The sequence below is a fragment of the Lampetra planeri genome, chromosome 31, assembly GCF_965212315.1.
Source record: "Lampetra planeri chromosome 31, kcLamPlan1.2.h2, whole genome shotgun sequence".
NCBI classification, from domain to species: Eukaryota; Metazoa; Chordata; class Hyperoartia; order Petromyzontiformes; family Petromyzontidae; genus Lampetra; species Lampetra planeri.
The window spans coordinates 7,171,098-7,189,770 of NC_136137.1; the positions used below are offsets into that span (position 1 = coordinate 7,171,098).

General features: G+C 50.4%; 1 protein-coding gene across 4 annotated transcripts in view; it reads left to right on the top strand.

Moving 5' to 3' along the window:
• The window catches only part of GAD1 (glutamate decarboxylase 1), a 53,392-nt gene extending 43,206 nt beyond the window's left edge, over positions 1-10,186 (top strand). For 3 of the 4 annotated variants that reach the window (XM_078609160.1, XM_078609162.1, XM_078609161.1), the window contains exons 9-17: positions 122-201; positions 967-1,021; positions 1,456-1,572; positions 3,075-3,139; positions 5,209-5,287; positions 6,101-6,250; positions 7,067-7,174; positions 7,411-7,500; positions 7,791-10,186. In XM_078609160.1, coding sequence (XP_078465286.1) covers positions 122-201; positions 967-1,021; positions 1,456-1,572; positions 3,075-3,139; positions 5,209-5,287; positions 6,101-6,250; positions 7,067-7,174; positions 7,411-7,500; positions 7,791-7,964 — 918 coding nt within the window. In that variant the 3' untranslated portion in view covers positions 7,965-10,186. Of the gene's footprint in view, positions 1-121; positions 202-966; positions 1,022-1,455; positions 1,573-3,074; positions 3,140-3,231; positions 3,386-5,208; positions 5,288-6,100; positions 6,251-7,066; positions 7,175-7,410; positions 7,501-7,790 lie in introns of those variants that run through there. The other variant, XM_078609163.1, reaches the window with a different exon arrangement.
• Positions 10,187-18,673: the final 8,487 nt, after the last annotated feature.

Consider the following 18,673-nt stretch of genomic DNA (forward strand, 5'->3'; position numbering starts at 1 on the left):
GTGGTCTATGCAAACATGACTCCTTGTAAAAAAGGTGTCCGTTTTGTTGCCAGATAGAAAGGAAAAAAAACAATTATCTCCCGATTGTTGTTGTCACCGTTGTTGTTGTTGTTGTTGACAGAGCCACTACTCCACCAAGAAGGCAGCTGCCGCGCTTGGGATTGGAGCCGACAATGTCTTTCTCATCAAAGCCGACCAGAGGTGATTTTCTCTCACCCCCCCCCCCCGCGCGCCTGCCATGCTCTATCCACTGCTCGGCGAGGAACCAGGGTAGGGTTTGGCCGAAGGGTCTCTCCACGTGTCCTGCTATGCCCAGGAATAGTCCTATTGCTGAGGCCGCTCTCCTGGGCAATCGGATGAAGCTCTGTTTCGTGTCAGAAATCTGTCGAGCAGAGATGGTGATTTATCAATTTTCTCCCCCCACTACCGACTCTCGCTTGCCTCCTGCTGCCACGAGCCAATCTCGCACTAGCCACTATCCGCTGGTCACTCTCACCAGAGTTGCCACCTGTCCTTGGTTTTCCTAGGATCATCCAGTTGTTGTGAGGGGGGGGAGGGTGGGGAGCTGCAATCCTGGGGAGTCTGTCGGACTTCCCGGGACATTGCAAGTCCGAGTTTTTTGTCAGTTTCGTCGTAAAGAATAATAATGCACTGCCGTAAACATCGCATTTACATGCAGTTCTCTCCTCTTTCGATTGTCAGATATTCCGACGCTTTCCATGGCTGTCCCCTTTATTTCCCGTACCTCCTCCTAAAAGGTGGCAACCCTACTTAAAACCCACCCTCCTCTTCCCTGTGCGGAGTCTTGAGTCTCTGGTCCTGCCTGCAGAGACTCGCATTTCAAGGCACCAAGTTGCGCTTTTTTCCAAGAGATTTTTAAACGAGCAAGTGTTGTGCGTGCTGTGGCCCAGTGCATTTTTTATTTTCTTCAAATCGAGAGAGCTGGGTTGTGGCGTTTTCACACAGGGGGAAGATGGTTCCTGCTGATCTGGAAGCCAAGATCATCGACTCAAAGAAAAAGGTTCGTTTATTTTTCGTTGCAATTACTTAAATCGAGAAATTATAGCAACGTGCGTGTGGATCGGGGCCTAGTGGTTTGGCGCACTGCACCACGAACCCGGCGATCGGAGTTCGATTCACGCTCACGGCCAACGCCAGTGACAATTATTTTCTCTGGGTCCTCTGGTTTATCCCTTCCACTTTTTAGAATCAACTTGGCTGCTATAAATGTCCACATGCTGAGCCACGTGTTGAGCCGATCATTTGTGATAGCCAGGTTGCTTTGGAAAAAGAGCTACATAGCTCAGTGGGCCTTACCTAGTAAAATTAAAATTAATTTTTTTTTTCTTTTTCGTTTTTTGACCTCGACATTGGCATCGAGCTCCTGAATGTGCTGCTGCGGTGATGCGTGTGAGCGTAGAGGGGGATTTTGACCGGTGCGTGTGCGGTGCGCAGGGGATGGTGCCGTTCTTCGTGAGCGCCACGGCTGGCACCACGGTGTACGGCGCCTTCGACCCGCTCCACGACGTCGCCGACATCTGCCAGCGCCACAACATGTGGATGCACGTCGACGTGAGCGTCACTCACCCACCACGCCCTTCGTCCACCACGCCACTCGTCCACCACGTCACTCGGCCACCACGCCACTCACCCACCACGTCGCTCACCCACCACGCCGCTCACCCACCACGTCGCTCGCCCACCACGCCACTCACCCACCACGCCACTCACCCACCACGTCACTCGCCCACCACGTCGCTCGCCCACCACGTCGCTCGCCCACCACGTCGCTCACCCACCACGCCGCTCACCCACCACGCCACTCGTCCACCACGCCACTCACCCACCACGCCACTCGCCCACCACGCCTCTCGCCCACCACGCCACTCGTCCACCACGCCGCTCGCCCACCACGCCGCTCGCCCACCACGCCGCTCGCCCACCACGCCTCTCGCCCACCACGTCACTCGCCCACCACGCCGCTCGCCCACCACGCCGCTCGCCCACCACGCCGCTCACCCACCACGCCGCTCACCCACCACGCCGCTCACCCACCACGCTCACCCACCACACCACGTCACTCACCCACCACGTCACTCGCCCACCACGTCACTCGCCCACCACGCCACTCGCCCACCACGCCACTCGCCCACCACGCCACTCACCCACCACGCCGCTCCCCACCACGCTCACCCACCACTCCCCTCACCCACCACGCTCACCCCTCACCCACCACGCTCACCCACCACGCCGCTCGCCCACCACGCCACTCACCCACCACGCCACTTGCCCACCGCACCACTCGCCCACCACGCTCACCCACCACGCCACTCGCCCACCACGCTCACCCACCACACCACTCGCCCACCGCGCCACTCGCCCACCACGCTCACCCACCACGCCACTCGCCCACCACGCTCACCCACCACACCACTCGCCCACCGCACCACTCGCCGCTCGACATTCACCAGCCGCCACTCCTGCGTCCCACTCACCACAAATGCCGCACTCCACCACGACACCACATTCACCAGTCTTGCCGACCCGCCCCGACTAGACATCTGTGAAAGAGCTTCATAGCTCATCGGATTCCTCCAGGATACACGAAGATTCTGATTTTGACCGGTCGCCCAATGCACCACGCTCGCCACTAAACTACACTCGCCACTACACCTCACACTTAATGCTTTACTCGCCGCTATTCCACACTCGACGTTATATTTTATACCCGCCGTGGTTGGTAATATACCAAGCTCGCCACTATTACGACGCTACACTCGCCACTAAACCACGCTGCTCACTACGTACTCTGCAACTCTATAGTTAGCACGTTCATCATTACGCTTGTCGACCTCGGGAAGCCTCGCTGAGGCCTCATGGCTCTCTTTCAACAGGGTCCTGCCAAGTTTTCACAGCATTGGCAGATAATTGCTCTGTATATAATTCCCGAGTAAATTGGCAAACAGACTTTGTAGACTTGCCACGACCATCCCACCACGCTCGCTAAACGGCACTTGGCCCCAGCAATCTAAGGCTACACGGGGGGGGGGGATCTTTGTCTTTGTTTGTGCCAGGCGGCGTGGGGAGGTGGGCTGCTGATGTCTCGCAAGCATCGCCACAAGCTCAACGGAGTCGAGAGGTCGGTGTTTGGCGTGTCACTGCCTTGCTCGCGATTTAATTTATGTTTTTTTACCAGGTATTGCCCACTGAGCGTATATCGCTATTTTTCAGAAGCCACTTGGCCAACAATGATAGCTCAACAAAAAAAGTGGCTTATGTGGAGGGAAACACCGGAGGAGCTGGAGGAAAATCCAGAGAGAACCTGCAAACTCCAAATTATACAAGCGTCGGGATCGAACACGTGATCTCCTGCATACGAGGCGAGGTAGTTAACCTCTCGCCACCATGGCGTGATTCCTTTCCTGCGGATACCACGGGGTCAGCAGCAGCACCACTGGACTTGCACTCCAGGGGTCGCCGGTTCGATTCCATCTCCCGGCGCGGCAGTTGAAACGATAAAACAGGTTCATTCAAATCCCTCGGGGGGGGGGCCCCCTCTCTCCACCCAGCGGTAAATAAACCGGACTGGGGTGTTATTATCTCGGCTCGTAAGGCCCCATTTGAGCTCGGTTAGCTCTGTTACGCAAGGAATACCAACCGGGTTCAATCACAGTCTATCGAAGAGTCGCGTGTGTTTTGGAGGTCATCTTCTTTTGTACGGCTGATCTCAATATGTTGAGTAACAGCCACAATGTCACGTGTTCAGGTGGTCAAGCTAGACAACAACCACGTCACGAGCAGCGGGCTGTATCAACGTGATGACGTCTCCTTCGTATTTGTGGATCGGGGCATCGCGTTGTTGTACCGTCTGTTCCCGATGACCCCACAATCGCACACTACTGGAGAGTTTTTAATTTTCCATTTGTGCCGTGGTTTGTACGGATGCGGTATAGGGTGAAACCATGAGCTTCGTGCGAGGTCAAAACCCCAGGGGTCTTTCTGCGTCGGCCCTTTCACGAAGTGTTTGTGTCATTTTGAACTCCAGAGTTACCGAGCCCCACTGGCCCAACAAAACGTCAAGTGGCCCGGCAACCAACGGTGACGTCGGAGTTGTACGAAATAAGAGTAAACACCTTCTTGGTTCTTTCGGTAAAGTCACGTAGAAGGGAAGTAATAAAATAATAAAAATAAAACATAATAAAATAATTCTCACGACGTTTCGGCCACAACGCAAGCAGCCGTCTTCAGGTGGAGAACAGCTCTGTCGAGAAGGTAGAGTCTGAATGACCTGTTCCCCACCTAAAGACGGCTGCTTGCGTTGTGGCCGAAACGTCGTGAGAATTATTTTATTATGTTTTATTTGTATTATTTTTTATTACTTCCCTTCTACGTGACTTTACCGAAAGAACCAAGAAGATGAATCCCTGCAGTCACGAAAGCTTTAAATCGGAAAAGAGTGAACACGTTTCTTACATTGATCAAGGGTCATGCACGAACTTGGGGAACCGTGTGGTCAGCGAGGGAAGAGAGCCTCTATGGGCTGTCTCTGGAGGGGCTCTCAAGATCTACCCCCCCCCCCCCCCCGCCTAGAGGAGGAGTCTCTTCCATCAGCAGTGGAGTGAGCATGGCAATCGCAGGGCTTGCAAGTGTTGCACACTCGAATTGAAGGACGGTGGGCAGGTGTTCCAAATCGGGGGCAAGCACATTTATTGTGGTTAATAGTAATCTTGTGAAGAACAGCACCGTCACTCTGTAAAATGCACCGGCACGTGTGTCACACACAGCAATTCTTCCGAGTCGCCATTAACCACGTGGCTGGTGTATCCGCGCGGTCATTCAATAACCCTACCAACCACCTACAGGCCCGACTCAGTCATCACATGCTGCTGTACACACGTGCATTGATGCACTGCACAGCACATCAGGACTTTCACAGAACCACACTTTTACTCCCTTGCTGCACAAATATATAATTAAAAGAGTGATCCATTCCTAATGTGCCACACAAGGCTTTGTATGAACTCACAATTGTCGTGTGTCTTGACGTGTGGTTGGTTTGTTTACGTTGTGTGTGTGTTGGTGTGTGCAGTGTGTGGGAGTCACTGTTTATTTACTCTGCGGGCGTGTGGCGTTTCTGCTGTGGGCGCGTTGTGTTTACGCGCTGTGCGGTGTCTGAGTTGTGGTTGCTTTGTTTTGACGCTGTGACAGGGCGAACTCTGTGACGTGGAACCCCCACAAGATGATGGGGGTGCTGTTGCAGTGCTCGGCTATTCTCGTCCGTGAAGAGGTAAGAGATGCACGCTTCTCCCCCCCCCCTCCCTCACCATCGACACGATCAGCGACACGATCAGCGCCATCATCGGCAACCGTTCAGTATCAATTGGAGCAAAACGCCTGAAAGGTGCGCAGAGAAGCTTGGAATCGCAGAAAGAGGAGCGCGTGGATTAGAGACAATACCGCAGGTTCAAAACTGTTTCTTAAATTGTGAAGTGAGTGGGCTTGTGCGCAACACGCCACTCGAAGGCACGATGGTCAAAACTAATGGAGTGGCAACCGAGGGATGGAACGAGTGGTGAGATCGGCTGGTGAGCAGGAGCGAGGTGGATTGTCGCATCGCAGAATCGCGAATGGTGGCGACTGCTTGCGGAGGCCTTCATCCAGCAGTGGATTGACCATGATGATGTTGATGGGGGGGGGGGATAGTGTAGTGGGTAGCACGCTGCGCTATGAACCCGACAACCCGAGTTCGATTCCCGCTCACGGCCAACGCCGGTGACGATTATCTGAACTGGTCCTGGGCCTCCCCTAGGTCGACTCGGCCTCAAATTAGTACCTGGCGTGGTGTGTAAACATCGTCACTAGGGGAGACGAAGGTTGTCGGGCGTGGTGCTGGCCCACCCACCCCCTCGTGTACCGTTCCGGCCTTCATAGGTGCTCGCTCACAGCACTTGCCCCTACAGTCTGTCAAGGCTGCACGGGGGATCTTTGTCTTTATATCGATGTCTCTGCCGGGTCTCTGGAATCTCATTTACTCGGCCGCCCCCCACCCCGCCCCCCTCCCCTGGACGTGTCTTGGGTTGCCCCGCGTCTCCACTGACAGGGCTTGCTGCAGGGCTGCAACAAGATGTGCGCCGGGTACCTGTTCCAGCCCGACAAGCAGTACGACACGTCATACGACACGGGCGACAAGGTGATCCAGTGCGGCCGCCACGTCGACATCTTCAAGTTCTGGCTTATGTGGAAGGCCAAGGTTTGGGGACGCTCCCAACGAATGCACGCACACACAGAGACCTCCCCTTATAGCCTTAACAAACTGTTAGCGAGCACCAAATGAAGGCCAGAATGGTGCACGAGGGAGGTGAGTTGCCAGCACGGCGCCCGGCCGCCTTTGTCTCCCCAGTGGCGATGTTGACACACTCATTTGACACCTGAGTCGACCTAGGGGAGGCCCGGGACCGGTTCACATATTCGTTACTGATGCTGGTCTTGAGCGGGAATTGAACTCGTAAGCTGAGTTTGTAGCGCAGGAATCTAACCGCTACACTACCGCGTACAGGCACGCACATTGCGCGCACACGCACCCTACCAGGCATGTAAATCCTAACCCCAAATCAAGTCAAAGTGATTACTTGCTCAAATAAGCATTGAGGTGGCAACCATCTCCTGTTTGTAGCCCTGAGCCAGTGGCGAAAACTCCACTTCCTATGGAGAAGTTAGCGATTGGGTGAAAATTCCCCCATCCTCCTTCCCGCCAGAAGGTTTTGTGAAAATTAGGATTATCACCGGTGCTAAGCTCCATCATTTACCCCGCATCACGAGCTACCTGAGCAGTAGGTGGGGCTACCTGAGCAGTAGGTGGGGCTACCTGTGAAGTGGGCGGGGTTGACAGGGTTGGGCGGGGCTATGTAAAAGTAGGTGGGGCTGCCATACGGGGAGGCACGACCAGCCCACGATGTGGCTTAGTTGAGCCTCCCTGAAATGTGTAGTACCTTTTTTGTTTTTAGCCAATCCACAACGTGCATATTGTCGGCGTTGTTAATTGTTGTGTGCGTGTGTGTGTGCCCAGGGCACGGTTGGGTTCGAGGCTCAGATCAACAAATGCCTGGACCTGGCCCAGTACCTGTACAGGACCATCAAGAACCGAGAGGGATACGAACTCGTCTTCCAGGGGGAGGTAAGCATGGGGTGGGGGGAGAGTCCTGAGAAGGAGGGGGGGGATAAGGGATCGAGATTCAGGATTGCATCGCAGTTTTGCATGCACGGCCGCGATTTTTTTTTAAGTTGTATGCATGGACGTGTCTGTGTGTGTTTAGCCAGTCCTTGATAGGCGCTACTTGCGAACGGCACTTGCCCCAGCAGTCCGTCAAGGCTATACGGGGGGGGGGATCTTTGTCTTTTTCTTTTGTTTAGCCGGAGCACACGAACGTGTGTTTCTGGTACATACCTCTGAGCCTGCGAGGGATGCCTGACGGGGAGGAGAGGAGAGCCAAGCTCAGCAGGGTGAGTGTGGGACCCCGAGTTCACGTAGTCAGCAGCAGCGCAACCAGTAACCGCCACGCAATACCCCCAGTGCCATCAGCATTGGCGGCGTCACCACCAGCACACGCTAATATTACCACCGGCACTACTGGCACTACCCCCGATGATACCAGCATCATCCACATGGATAGTATGACGCATTGATAACAGCATCCCAATCTCAACAACCGGCACTACCATCACTACCGGTACCACCAACACCACCACCACCCACGCTGTGATGGAGCTGTTTGCGTTGGCCGTCGGTGCAGGTCGCGCCCAAGGTGAAGGCGCGCATGATGGAGGCGGGCACCACCATGGTGGGCTACCAGCCGCAGGGGGACAAGGTCAACTTCTTCCGCATGGTCATCTCCAACCCGGCCGCCATGCAGTCCGACATCGACTTCATGCTCTCCGAGATCGAGCGTCTGGGCCACGACCTGTGAGGGCAGGAGGCAGCCCTGCCCTGTTGCTGCCCCCCTCAACTTCCCACGCTGCCCCCCCCCCACCCTCCACCGTGGTGCTGCCACCCACCAATAGGGTCCCTAGGTTTGCCAGCGCTGCTTCCATGGCTTGGCAAGAGGAGGTGTGTGTGCTGGATGTGGAATTCCGGGTGCGGAAATGTTTTCTGGGGTTCCTGCCCCGAACAGAACCGGGTAGAGGTTTAGCCCTGGCTGCTCCCATGAATGCCGGCTGGGTGTAGTACTTCAGCGCTGCCCCTCCTGCGATACATATTCACCCCCCCCCCCTTATCGCCATCCACTCTCGATGAAACCTCATCGTAGCACCTCTTTCCGTGTGCCACCCATCTTCGATAAATCTTGTATTGCCGCCTTTCCGAGTATTTCCCAAAAACTGTTTGACCGCCACCCAAAGTGCTTCCCTCCCCCGTCCGTGGCACTCCGTCTCCCCGTGGCCGCCCGTCCTGTGATTTAAATCCTTCGAGCACCCCCCTCGCTTGGTGCTTCCCTTCCCAGAGCTGCCGCCCCCCCCCCCAACCACCAGCCCCCATTCTCTGGGAAGCCGTATCGTGCCCCCCACACAGACACAGTGCTTCCCTTTCAGCGCCACCCCTTCGAAGAGCTGCCTTTGCTAAGCTTTCTACAACCACCACCTTTACTCCGTACGCAGTCCAGCGGCGTCACACGGGCGACACGCCAAATCCATCTCGACTGGCTGCGACTATTCCATGCGCGGAGTACCGTAACTCGGATCGGAGCCGCAACGCGCTGTTCCACACAATGCATCGCAGGTGCCACGCGCTCAATCACTCTGCTGCCACCTCTCCCCCGCCCGCCTCTATCCCCATTTGATGCCCGCTCCAATAATTTTCTGAGTAAATCGGCAATATAAATCTTCTTCTGCGCCATGGGATGTGAAAAGAGCGGCTCAAATTTTGAACAAACGATACGTCTTGTAATTTTCGTTTCAATTTGACAGATCGCTGAACGTGGCACGAGCGTCGGCACTTGTGTACGTATGAGAAATTACGCCGAGCGAAAGAAGGAAAAAAAAATACTTCTCTAAATCACACGCACGAGGGAGGGATGTCCCGACCTTGTATAACGGTGAGATACGATCTCCCGGCGGGGGGCATTTAAAACGACAATGGAGCAACTTTCTATTTAAACCTCCGTTGCCTCTGTCCATCCCAGTCCTGCGAATCGGTTCACTGATCAGCGGCTCGACTGCGCTGGAATCCAATTTTGGTGACTCTTCCCACCTTGTCCCAAGGACATCCGGTCAAATAACCGTGTTGCAAGAGGCCGTTCCCGCCAGCAGCGGAGTGAGCAAAAGAGTTGTAGTCCTGCGTATTTACCTTTTTTGTTTTTTTCCAGTCTTCATGTTGCGTTCACATGTTCTCGTCACCTCTCTCACGGCTACCCGTCTCTTTTCATTGTCGATCCAGCCAGGGGCAGGCTGCTGTTGTAAACGCACATTCCCTCCTGGTGGACATTGCTCGCTGGACACTTGCAGCCTTCTCCCATGTCCTGTAGCATGTACTACACATGTACACTCTCTTCGGGGTGGCACAGCAGATGTGTCGCTTGCCTCACGCTGCCGCTAGCCAATCTCACACTCGCCCCGATCCACTGGCCACTTTCACGTACGGTTTGCCGCCTGTCCTGATCGTCCCCTTGCTGAGGGAGGCAGCCATCAAAATCAACATCCTTGATTCCAATTTTGTTTTGAAATGCCCAGCGACGATCACAAATTGCTGTAGGTAATTGCAGGAAAATAGGTTTCATTATGTATACATATGCAATCGAACTTCGCTCTTGAACTCAACCCTATTACCGTGGTTCTCATTACCCCCAGGACCTATAGAATTTACGAAAACTCCTATTATCCGCAGCCCCATTGTTCCTATTGTTCACGGTTACCGGCTGTTTTTCTTGTCCTGCATTGCACGGCTTTCTATTATCCGCACATTTTTCGCGAGTTTCCATCGGCAAATTAATCCCGTTCGCAATAATCCTGTTTTTTTGGGGTTGTTGCCTGCAACAGACGAGTGGAGTCAAATTTGGGGACTACATCCCCCGATAACAGCTCCTGCGTTCCCAGTAAACGCGCAACGTTGGGGCAACGTTGACCCAACGTTGGGGCCCAAACCTTGCACGTCTTGCTGGCTTGTTCATAAACTCGCATCTCGCATCACAAAATGAGGTTCTCCGTACCTCTTTCAGTCTCGCAGGTTTCCAGTGGAACCTTTTTGTACATTCGTTTGGTTGAAATGAGGGCCAAAGATTTCCGGTGATTTTGAAATAGATGATGAGATCTTGCGATAAACGCTTTGAACAACAATCTACTCCGATGTTTTTTTTTTTAAAGACGGAAAGTAAATTAACAAAAAAGGCACAGTGCAATAAGCAGCAATGTTGTATGCTCACAGCATGTGCATTAAACTATATATCATAATTCAACTGAAATAGCATTCGGGTTCTAGTGAAGACAACTCAAGCGTGTCACGCAGATGTCTATGGAGAGGGGCGATAGCGCCTCTGTGCGGTGTCACGGGGCAATTGTAAGGAAGAGTTTGGCTGCTTGCTGGCAGGTGGGGGTCCCGTTCAGGGTTAGTGGGGAGCGGTGGTGTAGCGGTTAGCGCTACGCTCTGCTGCGAAACTTGGCGGACGCGAGTTAGATTCCCGCTCACGGCACAACACCAGCTGATGATTATCTGAACCGGTCTTGGGCCCTCCCCTAGGTCAACTCGGCCTCCAAATGAGTGTCTGGTGCGGTGTGTAAACCGCCACTGGGGGAGACAAAGGCGGCCGGTGCGTGGTTGTTGGCCACTCGCCTTAATAAGTGCTCGCTAACAGCACTTGCCCCAACAGTGTTACAGGCTATACGGGGGATCTTTGGCTGCACTGCTGGTGTTGTATGGGGAAAGCGATGCTGCGACAGAATTGGCAGCAGCTCGAGGTCGAGTGTGAATGTCACCCATCTAGCAACTATTCGATTTGGCTGACTAAACGGAATTGTCTCCTCCGTTACTTTACACAAACTTTCGTTTGTTATTTTGAAATAAAGTGTATTTTGTTGCAATAACAACCTCCCCCCCCCACCCCCGCCCCCACAATGGTTCTATTTTCTTCGCAGGATAATTAAGTAAGCCTCGGAGGGGCCCCATGATTTCTCACCTCGAGCTCTTGCCCGCTTTGAGACGGCTGTCATGTCCCGGGGCTTCTAGAGGTGATGTGAGAGGTAGCAGAGAACGGGGGCCTATCTCAAGCGCAGCGGGCTTTGGCTCTAAATGGGTCTCTGTGGTAGTAAACACAAAAAAAAAAATCTGTATTTAGCAACGTACGAAGCAACGACGTTTTAGCATCAAACGTTTAAACAAAAAAAAAACTGCGCAGTGAGAATTCGTGACCTTTGTCGACCTCCAACGTGCGTGACCCCCCTACTACCCCACGTGGTGTTCTTTGTGAGTCTGTATGCCCCCCACCCCATCATCATCATTCGTGTGCCCGTGTGGTTACAGGGTGTTTTCGAGACCGTCGTCGTTTTCACACCGTTTTTGGTCCCCTACCCTTTGCGTCCCCCCCATCCCCTCCCCTCCCACCAACCTCTCCTCCCACTCGGTCGCTCGGTGTCTCGTCCGGTGCTGTCAACTCTGCGACCCTGTCGCCTTCGACGATTTGATGCGCGAACATTTCGATTTTGTGTTTTGCGTGTCGGGTTTGCCAACGGCAAAACAAAAGCGGTGTTCGATTTTTTTTTGTGTCGAAGCGAACGAGCGACAAAACTTTTCCCCGCGGAGCGAATTTTTGAGTTTGTGTCCAGTTGGCGTGTGGCATTGTTTTGAAGGTTTTCCGTGTTAGCACTTCTTCGTAAATTGCCAGGTGATAAGACTTTTGGAAGGGTCCTTCTCGCGACTTTGTGAAGTTTTTTTTTCGTTCGTATTTGGTGATTCTCCACTTGTCAGGGAGAGTTGGCAACGCCGGTCTTTTTGGGGCACCCCCCCCCCCCCAATGTCGCGTCCCCCTGTGTGACCTTGCGTTGTGTGGCACCAAATAGCAATAGTGGTGGGCTGTAGCTATTCACCGTTTCTCGCTGTTAGGAACTGATTTTTCTCTCGAACAAATTGCACTCGAGTTTAAGAATATATATAGATTGTGTGTATATATATATAAACCGTATATTGCTGTGATGTGCGATGTAACTGAATGAAATGACGAACAACCCTGTAGCTTTATGGATTGTTGGGGGGGAGGAGGAGGAGGTTAATGTTATGTCAGCAGTGAAAACACAAACACACCCCCCCCCCCTCATCTTTCCCCACCATCTACCCCAAAACGACAACCAACTTTGTCCGCTCAACCCAACTTTGCCCGCTCAACCCAACTTTGCGAGCACCTCCAACTGAAATGTAACCAACGCAGAGTGGAGTCCAACGGGTTCGGCCGTGCATGGCAGTCCCCCCCCACCACCCCCATTCACGAACGAGTTTCTCCTGTCTCCTGGCCGTACCGCCGTGGTTGTCCGGCACGTGTCGCTTCCGAAGAAGCTCTCCGGCACGTGGCACGACCCTCAAACGCGCGCAGGAGGGATGACCACCACCACCAACAACAACAGCTACAGCTGAGTCATCACGGTGGCAACACAAACAAAAAACACACATCAACCGCCCATAGCAGAGTTGTGGGCCTCCAATAACACGCGCGGACAAAATCTCGTTCGGCTCTCGTCGATTTGCCAACATTTCACGTTCCCCGTGAAGTTTGAAAACCTCTCCTCCTCCTCCGACCTTGCATTGCGAATCGCCTCCATTCGCGTGCATGGCTCCGAGTTGACACGCGATTCAATTGCACGTACAAACCCGCGTGTCTTCGCAGCGAGTGTGTGACGGCCGCTGTCTCTCTCTCTCTCTCTACTTTCAGAGGTACAAGCAAGGTTCACGCTCGTTGCGGTTGTTTTAAAACAAGCAGCGGTAACTTTCATAGACAACAAACCTATTCCACAACCAGAGGTGGGAACCACCGGGTGTGTGTCTGTGCTGTCGTGCCGAAGAAGACTTGACGCTATTTTGGCAATAACGCGACCAAGACACTTTGGTGCACGGTTTTGTTGGCAGGTCAAACAAAAATACCCCCCCCCCACCCTCTAGTACCCAATTAGTACGGCTACGATGCTTGTACTGTCGTGAGGAATAAATAACAACAAAAACGGAGAAATATTGCCGTTTCAAAGCGGTAGGGCCTCCAAGAACCTCGGGCCGTACGAAATGAAGTCTGGGATTTGGCCCAAGCATCATAGTTTCCCATACTGCCCCCTCTGTTAAAGCGCCGTTCAATCTCCGAAACCTACTCAACTCGATCGCCAATTCCATCACGCGTAGAGATGTACAAACGTTCACCACGCATATACTTACCCCAATGTTTATTCCCAGTAATGCAAACATCCATTCCAGTCATAATTAAAGAGCTTTTTTTGTTTTGGGTTAGATCGCGTAAATATAAATGCGTCCTTCGTAATAGCCTACGTGTTAAACAAGAAATTCGCGACCAATATCCATTATAGAGGTTTTTGGGGTTAATTGCTGAATTTATGAATAAATATAAATGCATCGTTCCACGACCACCACCCGGCACGGCCAATTAATCAGGTTTGTCACGTCAACAAAAACGTGCTAATTAGTTACTACTTCAGCACACAACACACGCCGTTTACAATTCGAGTACCGTCACGTCTCGCTGGTGATGACAGCCATCTCCATCAGGCGATTCGCTTGCTCCATCTCATTTACCGACTCCTCGTCTCTCCACCCGGCAGTACAAATCGGTGGGTCCGAAGGTGGCGTGTGGAGGAGTTTAAAGCGGTGGGGTTATTATCTTCCAACACGTCCGGTCAACGTGGAAGAGTAGGCCAAAAAAAAAAACCCCACCCCGTTGAGTTTCCTCTCGCGTGGAGTGGCCACTTTTCCGTCTGCAGTGGCGTGAGCTCGCAATTGCAGGGCTGCGCCTTTAACCATCAATGTTATTATCGTACTCGTGAATAGCCACCACCGTGTTCACCGCTACAGTTCTACTGAAGTGAACGAGCAGGTTGTGTTACACGGGGCCGGATTCAGGCACGGGGCTTTAGGGGACGCGGCCCAGGAGGGCCTCCAGAGAAGAAGTGAAAAGTTGTTTCAGTTGTGAACTCTGAATTGTATTTTGTTAGCCTTGTAAAAATACAATTTCTTTTCCTTTAATTTTGTTTTCCTTTTGGAAATATTATTGCGGGGCCTCTCAGTACCTGTAGCCCAGGGGAGGCCTACACAATCTTAATCCGGCCCTGGTTGTATATTGGGACTGGACCTACAGTAAAGAAGGAATCTATTGCGGTCGCAGTATTTTACAACAATGTATCTCGCCAGACGTTATGATAACAACATGCAATGTTTGACCGTGACACCCCCCACCCCAATCACAGCCCGTGACACCCCCCCCCTACTCCCAGCGCTGGGTGTGTAAAGTTGTGATGGTCTCCCCCGTGTGTGCCGTCTCCCTGCCTACCCACTCCCCTAATCCTAACCCCCATCAATAGGTGTGTCCTTAGGTGCTTACAATAGATGTGGGTGTGTTTACACGCTTGTGCTTTGTAGATCAATCGGTGTGTGTGTACACAGTCGCTTTAAAAATGTTCGGGTTAAACAAACACAAGTCCAGTGCTTAATTCTTGTGACGGCAGAAATGCCCTCTTTTAGAACGCTTTGAGAAACATTCCACGTTCCTATGGCAGGGACAAGTATGTTATTAATGAATGCGAAGACGACAGCTGGGGATTTCCCTGACAGAGTGGTGCTTATTTTACTGGCAATGGGAGGATGATAATGATGATGAACTTTGTTTTTGATGATGACTGATGATGACTGATAATGGTTGATGGTTACGGTGATGATAAGTTTACGCCGTTCTGGATTGGAACTCTCATTTCAATGCTCGATTCGAATCAAATGGAGAGACCATACACTGACACCCATACAGAGTCGTGGGGCAATCCTTTATCGATTGTCCATTTAATATAGAGTGCGTTTCACGACGCGCGTGTCGAAACACGCCTCCCTAAGAATTCGATTCGTATAAGCTTGTTAAGTAATAATGGGTTAACATTACCCCTGCAGCCGCTAGTGGCAGCATTCGCCCACAGTGTTGTACAAAAATACGTGATTGTGGAGTCGATCCGCGTTCTTGCATTTGTGAAGGACTTGGCTGCTAGTCGGGGTTTTTCGCACATGGGAGAACCATTTGGTACCCAGAGAAAACCTTATCGTATAATGCGGAAAAAAAATCCGTCAAACCTACTTGCTGTACTTCTATATAATTGTCCACCGTATAGCGCTGCTGGATTGGAGCTGCTAACCAACTTGCGACCTGACGCTCTGGTTTGCAGGCGTATGCCACCACAATGTATACATAACTAGTAATATAATATGCCACCACAATGTATACATAACTAGTAATATAATATGCCACCACAATGTATACATAACTAGTAATATAATATGCCACCACAATGTATACATAACTAGTAATATAATATGCCACCACAATGTATACATAACTAGTAATATAATATGCCACCACAATGTATACATAACTAGTAATATAATATGCCACCACAATGTATACATAACTAGTAATATAATATGCCACCACAATGTATACATAACTAGTAATATAATATGCCACCACAATGTATACATAACTAGTAATATAATATGCCACCACAATGTATACATAACTAGTAATATAATATGCCACCACAATGTATACATAACTAGTAATATAATATGCCACCACAATGTATACATAACTAGTAATATAATATGCCACCACAATGTATACATAACTAGTAATATAATATGCCACCACAATGTATACATAACTAGTAATATAATAACGTGCTGTAATAATACAACATGCCTCTGTCAATCCACTGCTGGATGAAGGCCTCCCCATACCCTAACACGGTTTTCATCCCATGTGCAATTTGTCAAATACCTTGAAATTGGGTCCATTTCCAAAAGGTTTAAACCGTCAGTCAGACGGTTCTTGCCTTACTTTCGCAACAGTAATACAGAAGTACAATTTAAAAATATACAGCATCTAATTGCAGCTCAAACCTAGTCCCGTTTCAGTTCAATCGTTGTTAATGTCTTTGGCCACGCATAATAACTACTAGACACTTTATATACGTTCATCGGGAATGAATAATACAGTAATCGTAATTATAAACCTTACCACACCGTAATAGGTTGCACAGTGATCACTTTGTTCGGAGCACGTATGTGCTGACAAGGTTTACGAGTTCGAAGATTTTCAGAGGTGACGTCCGTCACGATGGTGGAATGACTGAGTGTGGAATGATGCGATGGGGAATGATTGGATTTAAGGTGCGCGGGTTACCCTTGTATTCCCCAGTGAAAGCACATACACAACGGGATTTTATGTATAAATATATTTATGTATACAGTACAGTATATATACACAAGCTCGCAAGTAGGGAATTGAATTCCATGTTTTCGGGTTGTGCCGATATCTCAATGATTCTGCTTTTGTTTTTGTTTTAAAGCTGCGTTTCTCTTACAGAGTTTAAATGTTCCCCTTCTCCAATGGGCATGTGGTCGCTCTCATTCAGCTGTAGGAATTTTACTTGAATTACCTTTGGAGGGATGATGGGCTGAATTGACATTCACCCAGGGATTAGGACTCAACTTTAGTAGTAAGCGGAAGTGGTATAATAAAAAAAACATTCGATGCTGTTACAATAGACGTCCTCCAGGAGTCTGGTGACCCAAAGACCTAAAAGCAGATGGTAGGATCGTGAAGGTTAGTGCCGTGTCGACTGAAACAGACCACAGCCGACGCCTGCGGGATTTTTTTTTCCATCTGAGCCCCGGGAGGGACACGTGGGTAGACCGATGACGACGTGGCGGCGGTGGTGGTGGTATCAACAGCGATCTTGTGATCAAAAGAAAAGTAGAGATGTATTCGATGCGAGGGGTGATGTTAAGGGTCTAACGAGCTAATATAAAGAGCGAACTGCTACAGTGGCGAGATGTTAACTACCTTGCCTGGTATGCAGGAGGTCGTGGATTCGATCCGGACGTCTGCTGTATATTTGTACTCTTTGGTTCTTTCGGTAAAGTCTCACGAAGGTAGAAAAAATAATAAATCGAAACGTCGTGTTCTATTGTTTTTTTTCTACCTACGTGACTTTATCGAAATAACCAAAGAGTGGATTCCTGCAGTCACGAAAGCTTCAAATCAAGATTGTATATTTGTAGTTTGCATGTTTTCCCCGTGGTCGTGTGGATTTTTATCCGGGTCCTCCGGTTTTCCCCTCCCACGTTAAGAAACATGCGTTTAGATTATTTGGTTGCGACACATTTCCACAAAGCCACTTCGCTATCATGTGTGGTCAGTTCGCTTCTGAAAAAAGCTATATAGCTCAGTGGGCCTTAACTGGTGAAATAAAAAAAAATAGTTTATAACGAGAGTCTCGATGAAAAATGAATTGTATCTCGACGTGGTTTAATTACAATTCAATAGACTTTGGTACCATCGTCAGCATCATCGATGTCCCAAGGGTTTAACTCATGTCCGGAAGGACTCTTTAACGAATTCCTCAAATCACTCTGAGCTCACGTCTCGTCATCGCCGCTCGAAAAATCCGGTTTCCCAGCAGGTTTAGCTGTGAAAACTTGTGGGAGCCAGGTTTGGTGGACATGGATTTCTGCAGATTTCTCTGGATGTTTCTGCAGACGTCTGACTTTTTGAGACGTTATCCACCGTTTAATTAACCCGCATGTTCGTCAGAACTCAAAAATATAAATAGACAAGACGCTACAAAATTGAACTAAGGAATAGATTATTATTGACCCAAAATCGTGACCCAATTTATTGACTCGCTGAGCGAATTAAAGTGGTTACATGCCTCCCTAAACAAGGAACATAAACGAAAATAAACTGAATATAAGCGGTTTTTCAACAGGTTGAATAAGTTATGAATATTCAATGGTTTTCATATGGTTTATTAAAATTCGTCAGTCGGAAATCTCAATGAAATTCACCCGGTTAAATTCCACAAATCTCATGAAATCTCCAAGTTGTATTTATAACTGTACAGCCCTTTTAGAAACCCTCCACTGCTGGATGGATGAAGGCTTCTCCAAACTGCCAGTTCGGGTTGTTTGACCGCATGCCTCGCCACGTCGGCCAGTGCGGGTTTGTGAAGGCGCCGCTACCACGACCGGTTTGGATATCGCTCCCCATTCTTGTTCGCCATGGCCGGGAATCGAGCTCGGCTCGCCAGGTTCATTGCGCATCACGTAACCACAAAGCTACCGTTCGACCTTCGTAACTGGTTAAGTAAACAAATTCTTTCAAAAGGTCCATGAATTGCAATAGCCCTAAACAATGTTGAATAAAGTTCGATGCTTTAACCAACAGCGGCAATTGCTGAATTATTCGTTCAACGTTACTCCCGATAGGGTGGACATCTTAACAAATATGCCAAAAAACTGAAAACATGGAGTTCTGGAGATGTGTATAGTGATACGGAATCCGAGAGGACTGGCGATTCACTCGTGTGTGTGTATATATATGTGAGATTAGGCGTTTTTGATCCTGTCGGTTGTAATTATTTTTGTATCTGTATTATGTAC